This window comes from Ursus americanus, chromosome 12 (assembly GCF_024610735.1).
Source record: "Ursus americanus isolate L20-20 chromosome 12, mUrsAme1.1.p, whole genome shotgun sequence".
NCBI classification, from domain to species: domain Eukaryota; kingdom Metazoa; phylum Chordata; class Mammalia; order Carnivora; family Ursidae; genus Ursus; species Ursus americanus.
The window spans coordinates 62,258,184-62,270,921 of NC_142138.1; the positions used below are offsets into that span (position 1 = coordinate 62,258,184).

The 12,738-nt window shown below is 40.2% G+C and overlaps 1 protein-coding gene across 1 annotated transcript; it reads right to left on the minus strand.

The window, feature by feature from the left end:
• SIKE1 (suppressor of IKBKE 1) lies at positions 1 to 6,776 on the minus strand. Its single transcript, XM_045801439.2, has 5 exons — positions 6,541 to 6,776; positions 6,200 to 6,305; positions 5,295 to 5,437; positions 4,011 to 4,124; positions 1 to 1,932 (listed from the first exon to the last, which is right to left on the minus strand). Exons 1-5 carry the CDS (start codon positions 6,697 to 6,699, stop codon positions 1,831 to 1,833), a joined length of 624 nt encoding a protein of 207 aa, XP_045657395.1. The 5' UTR covers positions 6,700 to 6,776; the 3' UTR covers positions 1 to 1,830.
• Positions 6,777 to 12,738: the final 5,962 nt, after the last annotated feature.

A 12,738-nucleotide genomic window follows, 5' to 3' on the forward strand; every position in this document is an offset into this window, starting at 1 on the left:
TTGTTCTTAAAATGAGGTTTTTATTAGAAATGATATATTTGTATTAACACCAGCCAGAATTTACATTTTGTAGGGCGCTGAGAGCCCTTTAGACTCAAACTTCAAGCTTTTGATTTGCCAGGGGGAAAAGTTAACATAGATTTATCCTGATATCTGAGATGTAAACAGCTTTATAAACAACTTTAAAGGAACATAAGGCAGATAAAGAGACACCATGTCATACTTTAACGGGCCACTTGATGACTATCATTCTTACTGAAAACTGGCCATGGTAGCTGACATATTGTATAGGGATACCTGCCTCCTGAGTGGAACCGTTTGACACACAGTGGCACTTAGGGCATATACTTCAAGCCAAATGGCTGGACTAAAGTTTTACTTGCTCTTGGGAAACAAGATAAAAATGCCCATATGGGGGGTGGAAGTATTTTTCAAATTCTATGCAGGACTTTGAATAAGAATTTGAGTGTCTAAAATGACATATACATGATCATTAAAGACCATCACTACAGGCCAAGTCCTTTCAGTATTAGTGGGATCAGATGCTTTTAGGATATCTTGGTGAGGTTTTATGTTAACTGGAGTTAATTCTTTATGGCAATACAAAAGAAATTTTACGTCACACAAAGCACTAATGAAAAACTCTTTTTAATACTGTGTCTCTCCTGTGCAGTATGGTGCTTAGTGCTGCTGGAAAATATGGACAGGTTTAGGATTATTTCAATTACTTTTGGGCAAACCTAAACTGATAGTATAACATGAAGTAATTTGTAAATTTGACATGTGACTAAACAGAGAGGCCACTGAGTTGTCGTCTACACAGCTAAATGAATGTAGGAACGCTCATTAGGTAATAAAACTTTGCTTCCTCATGAAAAATGGATCTAAAAAGAAAGCCAACTATCAGTACTAGTAATGAAAGACATCCAAGTAAGTGATGGTTCTTCACTATAAAATAGAAGTTATGTATAAATTAAACAGAATGTAGTACCTAAAAACTATGATGTGACTAAAACCATTATATGCTCTTCAACTGAGTAAGCCACCCGAGTTGAAGATTTCCTAGGAGGACAATACTGAAAAATTGACTACTAATATCTAACAGAATAAATAACAGCTACTTTCAGCATCCGAAATAGGAGTACATGTGGATGTGCACACACACAGGACAAATTCTCAGGATTTTTTGAACAATATGATGACTCTACTGTTACTTATTTTCAAGTATGTTTCTTGGGGACTAGCAGTAGGTTCTCTCAAATTAAGAGTAAAGGCACCAGGTCACAAAGTGCCAACTCTTAGCACCAGAGAGACTTAAAACTTCAAAGGAGGGGAATGACATTACAAATTAGAGAATCTGCCAACCTTGTCCTGTGGACTTGTATTACTTTTCTCAAATGGGAGGAAAAAATCTAGGTTTATGCCAAATAGGTTTAGAAAGCTAATCTCTTACAAATTTTTTAGAATTGTAATTTATAATCCTAGATAAAATAAAATTGCTGGCTTATAATAAAAGGCTCTAAGTTTGAGAGAGGTGAAGAAACAAAAAGGAACCAGTAACACTTTATGTAAATTGAGGTCCCAGAACTGAAAATTAAAAGTAGTCTCTTAGAGAAAGGAATGGTGAAACTCAGTGTGTATTTTCATGAACGCACCCAAAAACCGTTTTGTGGACAGCCAATTTGACTGCAAATTCTAAACTGCCACCTGATACCTTTAATCAACACTAAATCAAGTCTGAGGCAAGACACTAAACGGACAGTACTCGAATAGAAAGATAATAACTTCCTTCCTTGATAAACAATTTCCAGCTGTCATTCAGAAGTTGAGTTATTTGATGGCTTGGGAAGCAGTGTCTGTTGAGGTTTCCTTCCTGACCTGAAGAGACTCACTGCTGATGGACAATAATTCTCGAAGTTCCTTATTTTCAAGCTGGGGAAAAAAAAAAAAAGGTTTGTTTATTTCAGGTATTTTGACTATCAAACTGCATCAGAATACATTGTTTTGGGCCAGGAAGAGAAAGCTATTATTTTAGTTTTAAACGTTTTATGGAAATAAAATTTAACTGAGCATTTCCTAAAATACTAATTATTAATCATTTAACATACGTTTCCTGAGTAATTTCTACATGCCCTGTTATTAGGATAACAAAGAAAAAAAACAGAGCCTCTCTCCACCTGAGGAATTCACTGCTTGTCACACTTTTTGTGGTTCCCACAAGTTGTACTACTGTTTCTTCTACCTTTTAAATTCCTAATAATATTTTGACTCTGCTCAGTCTTCTCTCCTGGATGTTTTGGAGAAAGGAAGAAAAGAGGAAGAAACTACTCACTGGGGACGTCAGGCACCACTGGGTAGCTTACATAGATCATCTCAAAACAAACTGGAGGGCAGGCACCACTGCTCACATCCAGGTTCTTTAAGATGAGGGCACTGTGGCTCACAAAGTTCGAGAAGTTGTCCAAACTCACACAACCTGGATGTGGTAGTGCTGGGGTTTAGCCTGTGTTCTTCCCACTTAATATTAAGTAAAATTTGTCCCATGTTTCCTTAGGACCGTTTCCACATCTGAGTAAATCAGGGATAGTGTAGATAAGGTCACTCTATCATTTTAACTGACTCCAAATTTTCCTACTTGGGACCTTGTCACTCCCTTTGATTTCCAGGTAGGGCAGCTCGCACTCTTCATCCTTATGCTCTCTGCAGGAAATTCTGGTAAACCACAGCATCTTCAGGCTTCACCAAGAGTCTGGGCCCATGGTCATCAAATCATCTACCAACTAAAGTGCTTCCCTTAGTGCTGCGCATCTCTCCTAGCATGTATGAACCATTTCATATCATATCAGCAGTAGTCTTATTCCTTTCACTCGACTCTGAGCAGGGATATCCTATCTTTTGCTCTCTAGTATTTCTCAAAGGGCCCATGATAGCATCTGGTAATAAGCAACATTCAAACCATCTATTGTAATATGTTTTCTTAATAATTTTATAGGCATACTAATACCCCCATGCCTTTTTTTGGGGGGGGGGTAAATTATTGCTATTATAATCTAAATATTACATGAAAGTAACTTTTAAAAAATCAAGACTATAAGGTTTATAAAATAAATGACAAGCCCTTGGCTTTGTTCCCCAAAGGCAACCACTTTTAATACTTTTATCTATTTCTTTTGGTACTTACTTCCATAATTAATAGAGGGATAATTAATAATTATTAATATGCCTGTTCTGCTATTTCTTGATCATCAATTTCAAACATTACCTATTTGACTTCCTTTTATGACAGGAGGGATTTTTTTTTTTAATTTTTAATTTTTTTATTTTTTAAAGATTTATTTGTCAGAGAGGGACGGGGAGAGAGAGAGGACGTACAAGTAGGGGGAGCAGCAGGCAGAGGGAGAAGCAGGTTCCCCCCTGAGCAAGGAGCCTGACACGGGACCTGAACCCAGGACCCTGGAATTATGACCTGAGCCGAAGGCAGACTTTAACCGACTGAGTCACCCAGAGGAGGGACTGAGTCCCTAGAGGAGGGATTTTAGCTCACATGTAATTTTCTCTTCCATTCTCTCTACCCTCTTAATATGACAGTATCTCAATTTCTAGCCAATACATAGTTGGCATTTTCATTGTTTGCTGCTGATTACATTTACTTTCCTGAAAAGAGTATGGAGAAGGAGTTGTTTTATGGATTATTTTATTTATTTTTTTAGAGAGAGAGAGAACAGGAGAAGGGGCAGAGGAAGAGGGAGAGAATCTCAAGCAGACAGAAGGTGAGCGTGGAGTCCAACACGGAGCTCAATCTCACAACCTGAGATCATGACCTGAGCTGAAATCAAGAGTCAGACACTCAACCGACTGAGACATCCAGATGCCCCTGGAGGAGGATTTTTCATTTTAAATCATGAACACACAGAAAACATCAATACACTGCCTAGGATAGTGATGGCATACCTCCCAGACTCTGAGAAAACTCCCTGAGTATTGTGAGCCTACAATAGCAAAAATCTTACCTCTAATTGGGCTAGTTTTTCCTGAATCTTACAAAATTGGTCATCATCCACTTGAACTGCTTTCCTCATCACTTCTCCCATTTCACAGATTCTGTCAATCTGACTCTCAATTTCCTGTGAAGATATTAAGAAAAAAAGGTAAAAAAGTTCTCTTTTCTGCAGATATGAAGTTCATGAGAATATGTGCACTGTGATGTTAAAAAGTTCATTTTATCTATGCTACAGAAGTTACACAGGAGTTTCACACAGGAGTTTCACCGTAATCTGAGTCCTTACAGGCAAAGCCATAATAAAGTTATCTTGTGGTATTCACACTCTGTTTTCAAGATTGTTCTAGTCTGACCATCCACTGAATACTTTTATTGGCAGGAAGCTTACCACATTCCCAGGTACCTTATTCTATCTTTGGATATATCTCTTCCCAAGCTTTTCATATGAGCTAAACTGTATCTTTAAAGGATTAAGTTTTCTTCTCCAGATTACAAAATATAGTTTATTTTTCTCTTCCAGATGAGAGCTACTTATACTTTGAGAGCTATTCACATATTTAAAATACTCTTGTTCCCTAAGACTTTTGTTAAGTCCGTAAAATGCTTTCAAAGGAATCTAAGATGAAACTTATCTTTCATAAATTCCATGGAACAGTGAGGTGCCCATCTGTGAATCCAGGTTTAAATGATAGAGTACATATGAATGTACAGTGACACCTATGAAGCACTCTACAAACATAAGCACAATTATTGGGTCTCCCAAATGAAAACATAAGCAACCAAAGTGTGGAAAGTATGCCATGTATTTTTTTTAAAACTGTATTTCTCTCTAACAACATAGTATGACACTATATAGTTCAGTTCAATAAAGGTTTACTGACGGCACGCTATGTGCCAGGTACTGTGTTAGGGATAAAAGAAGAATCCATGCTCCTTACAATCAAGGAGCTTACAGTTTAGTGAAAGTACAATGATAACCAACGAAGTATTTACTGAGCACTATCAGTACTACCTTGCTTTATTTTTGCATAAACATCCATTCATCTTGAAAAGAGATCTTGGGGCAGGTGGGAGTGAGGAACCTTAGTCCCACTCAAAGAAAAAAAGCGCCTGAGCAGCCCCTTCCTCCCTTCTTTTTATTCATAGCCTTACAAAGCTATAGCAAAATCCACAGCGAATGTGATAAACCTGAAAGGAAAACAAGCTTACTCTCCTTCAAAAACAAGCAATTGGTTTAAAACAATTCAAGATTCTAATTCCGTTCATTCAGAATGTATTCATCGAAGGTGCTTACTGCAGAGTGAGACTGGTGAGCTTTCAGGACTGGTTCAGCATCCACTGCCTTTTTAGTGACCATTAATTGTAACATCTGTTTCCGGTACTTGCTCATGATGAGTTCCAAAGCATCCTGGTGTTCCTCCAAGGAAACCCATAGCTCTATCAAAAAAATAAAATCCCTTGGCAGTGACATCTGAGAGATAGCTCCCAAAGCCATACTCTTAACAGCTGGAATTTTATGACACTCCATGAGATATTGTGAATGCAAATTTACAATCAGTGTTTAAGTCCACAAAACTCAACCGTTAAGGTCTATGAGAAAAATAACTTTCTAGGCAGAGGCAGCAAAGTCTGGTAGAAACAACATGGGATGTAGAATCAGAAGACATGGGTTTCAGTTCCGTCAGTTACTAGCTTACTACTACTCTTAGGCAAATCATTACGCTCTCTGAGCCTATTTCTTAACTGCACTGTAATATTAAGTACCTAGGACTTATCGAACTCAAAATGAAGATATGAGAATACAATAGGATGATATATGTGAAAGCTCTCTGTCAACTGATATACAAATAAGTTCATACTGCTATCCTTAATAATGTACTCATCAAGCCTAAGAATATATACCCTGAGGCTAAAATTCATTCTTCCGCCTTGCACAAGAACATTTAAAAGACCTCTTCACTCTTAACGTCACTGTTTATTTCAATTAATATTTAAACATAAAAAATTCAAGGCCTTGAGTATATTAACACTCTTGGTGTGTAAAACAAACATTATTGTTACTGGGCCATCACAGGATAACGCTTTTAAAAGTACTAATCTGGAGATACATACAGGATGTGAATAGCTAGTTTAGCAAGAACTTTTGAAAATACTACTGGATATTAGAAAATCGTAACTACACAAAAAGGCCTGACTAACCTCTGTTTTCCTGCTGCAAGTCTCTAATCTGTGTATTCTCTTGGGACAGCAGAATGTGAGGTCTGAATTTGGACATGTCCTTTATATCGGATGCATCTTCTTGATACTGGACAAACGAGACAGACTAAGCGCGCCGTTAACAGGAGAACAGCCGCGGATGCAACCGAACAAGCAGGCATCGGGGCTCCCGGGCAGCATCCTCAACCCCGACCCCGAAGAAAGGTCTCACCGCCACCCTCTGAGACTAGGCATAAACTTAAAGCCGAGTTCCCACCTTCCTTCCCCCTCCACCCCTTGCGTGCACAGATCCTGCGGGCAAGGACCCGAACCCTCCGCGCGACCTGGTCCGGAAGCGCCGTCCCCGCCTCCCGCATAGCGGCCACCCGCCGGTGCAGCGCGGCGGACTGATCCACGAGCGACTCTGCGGCGGCGTCGTGCTCCCGCAGCCGCTCCAGCAGCGTCTTGGCGTCTGTCAGGATCTTCTCGATGGTGCAGCTCATAGTGGCCCAGGACCACAGTCCCAGCCCTGCTCACCTACACGAACCTTCCCCGAACCTGGCTCGGCGTTACAAACGTCACTTCCGGTACGTTTAAAAGGCGGCTCGGCAGTCGCCATACGCGCCTGCGCAGTGGCGGCCCAGTCCGCGGGTGACCTGCTTTAACTAGCGGGCTCCGGGTAGCCTCGCCCGGCGCGGAGCCCCAGGCGTGGCCCTTCCCCGCCCTTGGTTTCCGGCTCCCACGGCCTGGTGGTCAGGCTGGTTTGCGACTGGGCGGTCCGAGTTTCTTCCTTCCCTAGGCGTTTTGATTGATGTGGATTGTTTTTCAGTCCTCGGTTTTTTAATTCTTTTTTTGGTGCTTAGTCTCTTTTTTTAAAAAAAAAAAATTGTGGTAAAAGACAAAAAATGTACCATCTTAACCATATTGAAATGAACATTCTCTTTGTTGTGCGGACCATCTCCACATCCATTCTTTTCATCTTGCAAAATGGAGACTCTGTACCCATTAAATATTAACTCCTTATTCCACTGCAGTCCTCCCAGCCACCAGCAACCACTATTTTACTTTCTGTCTTTATGAATTTAACTATTTAGATACCTTATGTACAGTGAGTGGGCTCATTGCAAATCGTATTTATTGTTTTGTGACTAGATTATTTCACATAACATGTCCTCAAGTTTTATTCATGCACATCAGCATTTCCTTCCTGTTTAAGGCTGAATTATACTCTATTGTATGTACATGCCATATTTTGTTTATTCATCCATCCATTGAAGGAACTTGGGTTGCTTCCACCCTTTGGCTATTGTGAATAATATTGCTATGAATAGGGGTGTTGCTTATCTGTTCCAGTCCCAGCTTTCAATTCTTTTAGCTGTGTACCCAGAAGTGGAATTGCTGGGTCATAGAGTAATTCTACCTTAGCTTGATAGCCATCTTAACAGGTGTGAGACGCTGTAACTATTATTTTCTGCTTGCCTATTTTTTCTTTTTTCTTTTTTAAAGATTTTTTAAAATTTATTTATTCGACAGAGATAGAGACAGCCAGTGAGAGAGGGAACACAAGCAGGGGGAGTGGGAGAGGAAGAAACAGGCTCATAGCGGAGGAGCTTGATGTGGGGCTGGATCCCAGAACGCTGGGATCACGCCCTGAGCCGAAGACAGATGCTTAACCGCTGTGCCACCCAGGCGCCCCTGTTTTTTTCTTTTTTAATCCAATTAATAAATTAAAAACAAAGTAACCAGAATGGCAATGACTTTTGTACTATTTGTTTTATTGGTTTATAAGAGTTTACTTTGTCAGGCTTGTATGTCAAAATTTGTTCTTTTTCATTCATTACCTTAATAAATGTTTTTGGAGAGTCTGCTTTGTTTCAGGCACTGTTTAGTGTCTAGAATACAGCAGAGAATGACACAGGGTATCTGCCCTTAGGGAGAAGTCTAATGGGAGAAAGAGTATATACTCTTATAAATAATTGAAGGTAATGACAGGATTGGGAGCCTGGTAAAAATGGCAAGAGCCTCAGAGCGGTAGTGAGAGGTTAGAGAAGCAGCAGGGAAAGAACAATGCTTTTTACTTTTGTATTCCCAATAGCTGGCACAATGGAGACATTTAATAATTGTCAAGAGGGAGATGGGGAACAAGTTCAACAAAAATAACAAATCAGGACTACTGACCAACAGGAAAAAGATTAACGCAGAGCCACAGATATAGAGGTTTCATTCATTCATTCATTAAAAGAAAACAAAACAAAACACCCTCCCTAAGTTATCTCTTTCCCTTATTTGTCTTTGACTTCCATTCAGGGATGATGGTTCTCAAATCCATCTCTGTAGCCCCAATGTCTTTCATGAGCCTAGAACATATATAATTTTTTAAGATTTTATTTATTTATTTGACAGAGATAGAGACAGCCAGCGAGAGAGGGAACACAAGCAGGGGGAGTGGGAGAGGAAGAAGCAGGCTCATAGCGGAAGAGCCTAATGTGGGGCTTGATCCCATAACGCCGGGATCACGCCCTGAGCCGAAGGCAGACGCTTAACCGCTGTGCCACCCAGGCGCCCCTAGAACATATATTTTTGGTTGCTAATGGGATATTTCCAGAGGGACAACAAGGTCAAAACCTGATCTCATTATTTTTTTTTAAACCTGCTCCTCCCTCTCAGTAAAGAGCACATTCATAGCCATTTGCCCAAAACAGAATCGTGAAAGTTTTCCTTTATTCTTCCTAGTCATTCTTCACACTTAATTAGTTATCAAAGCAATATATGTCCTTTATATCTTTAGGACATATATCCTTCTTTGTATTCTCACTGCTACTGGGTAGGTTAGGCTGTCTCCCAATGAGTCTTCTCCCTACCTCAAGTCACCTTCTCCTCTAATAGCTCTTCCTCGAGGACACCACAAGCCCTGCTGTCCTTTCAATGGTGGTAATTATTCTTCTATGCCCCACCCACATTAGGGCTGAGAACTAGACTGGTCATTCTAATTCCCCAATGACACTGCCCAGTAATTACTCATACCTGCTTGTGTAAAACTTCCCCTTTATTTGAAGTTTGTGTCATCCAGCTGAAGAATCTTCTGTTCCTCCTTAATCCTGTCAATCACTGATCTTCTACCTTGGGTATTCTCCTTTTTTCCTAGATTTGAGGAATTGACTTAGTCTTTTTGATTATTTCATGCTTTGTGTGACATTCATGTCTATGTGGACAATTTAGCTAAAGGTCTTCCTTGGTCTCCTCATTTCTAGAGACACTGAATTTGTTTTGGCCATCCCTTGATCATTTGGTCATACCCTCGATCGTTCACCAAGAACTGTTCCTCATCAGAAGTTTTAGGCTTTCATATCTATTTGTTTGACTACATCCTTTCAATCTATCTAGTTTTTGCAGCCTTTTCTCCCACTACTGTCTCTTTGACCTCATCCAGCTCTTCTATTTCTGAATATGTCTATATTCTTTTTACCTATCAGATTATTATTATTATTATTATTATTATTATTATTATGGTCTAATTTTCTTTCCCTGACCAGACAGGGCTCTTATGATAGACAATCTGGACCACAGTCTCTCTAGTACCCCTAATTTCTGTGCACTTTTTTAAAGAATATTTTATTTATTTATTTATTTATTTATTTATTTAAGAGAGAGAGTGTGCGTGCACATGCACACACAAAAACAGGGGGGCGGGGAGTAGCAGAGGGAGAGGGACAAGCAGACTCCGTGCTGAGCATGGAGCCCGATGGGGGGGGAGAGAGGACTCGATCCCACTACCCTGAGATCATGACCTGAGCTGAAATCAAGAGTTCGACACTGAACTGACAGAGCCACCCAGGTGCCCCTGTGCACTTTTTTAAAAAAGCAAATGCAAGAAGGAAATTCCAACCCTTGACCAATCTTATGATTCCAGTAGTGGCTAAAAGGGGATACAGAAATAAGAGAGGGTTTTTGTTTCTGTTTTTGCTTTATTTTTATGAACAAGTCTTGAGCATGTTTATAGCCTTCATATGGGAAGGATCTAATAGAGGAAGAGTTACAAGAGAGTAGAGGGACATTTGAAGGAGGAAGAACCAGGAGAAGAAAGAGACTTAGTAGCTATTTAATAAATCTTTGCAGAAATTGCTGTCACCACGGTCAGAGCCACCACCGCTGCCACACCACCTCAACCTACCATGCCGAGATCTTGGAGAAGACCTTCATGTAGTGCTTCACCTTCAAACAAATGATAAAAGATTCCTGAGTTACCCAAGAGCAGCATCCTACCAAAATCCCAGTGATTATAGAACCCTACAAGGGTGCAAAGCAGTTTCCTATCCTGGATAAAACTGAGTTCCTCGGGGCGCCTGGGTAGCGCAGTCGTTAAAGCGTCTGCCTTCGGCTCAGGGCGTGATCCTGGCGTTCTGGGGACTTCCGCTGGGAGCCTGCTTCTTCCTCTCCCACTCCCCCTGCTGTGTTCCCTCTCTCGCTGGCTGTCTCTCTGTCACATAAATAAATAAAATCTTTAAAAATAAATAAGTAAAACTGAGTTCCTCGCACCTGATCACTTCAACATGAGTGAACTCATCAAAATAATTAGAATGCTCTTACAGTTCAACGCCAATCAAGCCTTCTTCCTGGTACTGAATGGACACAGCACGGTGAGCATATCCATGCCAATTTCTGAAGTGTACAAAAGTGAGAAGCACGAAAATGGTTTCCTGTTTATGGTGTATGGCCCTCAGAAGATAGTTGGAATGAAATTGTTGGTATAAGCTTAGAAAAATGTATCTGTTCTATTTTGCCCCTTTGTCCTCCATAGGGTAAGTTTTGAGCTCTCATACCTATTTTTTTCCTGTTGCTGCTAATGGCTTTCTAGGACTTGGTCTTGAAAAACCACAGACCCTCATAATTATGGTAAAAGAAATCTCAATAAGATAAGGAAAAATGTTTAGTCTTCTAGAAAGTCAGAAAAGCAGATACTAGTTTGTATCATAAAACTCCTCGTAAATGTTAATTCTAATTAAGAGACACACTGACTTCAGAGCTTGTTGCTGTGGTCTGTGAAAATAACCTTTAACATCTAAAAAGTCTGTAATTCTGATTGGTTGTCTTACTTAGTAATTTATTACCCTGGTATTAATATTTAAACTGACATCCCTATTTCCTAAAAGTTTTAAATATGCTTTGTAGTAGGTAGAATTGTGTCTCCCCAAAAGATATGTCTAAGTCTTAACTCCCTATACCTGTGAAGGTGACCTTACTTGGAAAGGGATCTTTGCCTCTGTAATTAAGAAAAGGATCCCGAGATGAGAACATCCTGGATTAGGATGAACCCTAAATCCAAAGACAGTTGTCCTCAGAAGTGACAAAAAAGGGGGTGCCTGTCTGGCTTAGTCGGTAGAGTGTGTGACTCTTGATCTTGGGGTTGTGGGCTTGAGCCCCACTCTGGGTGTAGAGATTACTTTAAAAATAAAACCTTTAAAGAAAGGTGGCAGAAAAGGAGACACAGAGTCACACAAGGAAGAACATCATGTGATGGAAGCAGAGATTGGAGTGGTGTGTTTACAAGCCAAGGTTTACCCACAGCCACCAGAACCTAGGAGAGAGGCATGGAATGGATTCCCGCAGAGCCTCCAAAGGGTATCATCCCTGCTGACACCTTGATTTCAGACTTCTGGCTTCCACAACTGTGAGAGAATAAATTTCTGTTGTTTTAAGCCACCCAGTGGTGATTTGTTATGATAGCCCTAGGAAACGGATACATACACATTGTTGTGTGTGTGTTTTTTTAATGAAATCAGAACATCATTGGCACTGCTCTCTTATCCTTCATGTATGGAGATTAAAAACAAAGAAACAAAAACTATGACTGATATCTTTCTTAAGTAAACAGAAAGTCTGTTCTCATTCAAATTAATGAGGGAGTCCAAGGAACAGGCATTTTGGGTATTATCAAAATGTTGGGGGAACAGCAAGATGGGTGTTCTAGTTATGAAACCCAGACTACCTCTTGCTGGATTAGACTCTGGATGCTGAAGCTGCTGGCCTGGCAGAGTGGGAGGACTGGTGAATGCAGCCCCAAAGTCCGAGTAACAATGACGGAGTCAGCGTGGGACCAAAGGGTGAGTAACTCTACTTTTAACGGAAATGGCTATTTGTTTTTTAAAACGTGGCTTTAATGTCATCGTCTAATGTGCTCCAAATCTTTCACAAGTATGCGGACCCATTTTGATCAATACATAAAACTGTATGCAGTGGAGCCACAAATTTATTTTTATTATGCAGATGTGTACAGAAACTGTAGCTTATTTTCTAGAATCTGCAAATTCTTGTGAACCCCCCATATCTACCTGATTAGGTGAAATGGGAAGAGAAAGAGCTCTAGCTTTTAGCTGAGTCTGATAAACTTTTTCTCATTAAGTAATTGAACAGTTTCTTTCAGTAAATCAGATTCTTATGTGTGATTCGACTTTTCAGATTTCCTCCTCCTTTCTCCACTTTGACTCATGATGGAGTATGGGTGTTTGGGGTTTTGGGGCAAAGAGCATTTCCCCCAAACCCCA

Bases quoted from the DNA above. Each gene is read 5' to 3' on its own strand.
- SIKE1 (XM_045801439.2), bottom strand. From the start codon at position 6,699: ATGAGCTGCACCATCGAGAAGATCCTGACAGACGCCAAGACGCTGCTG. The intron at 6,306-6,540 runs GTCGCGCGGAGG...TCGTTTGTCCAG, and splicing joins GGACGGCGCTTCCGGACCAG to TATCAAGAAGATGCATCCGA. The intron at 5,438-6,199 runs GTTAGTCAGGCC...TTTTTTTGATAG, and splicing joins CTTGCAGCAGGAAAACAGAG to AGCTATGGGTTTCCTTGGAG.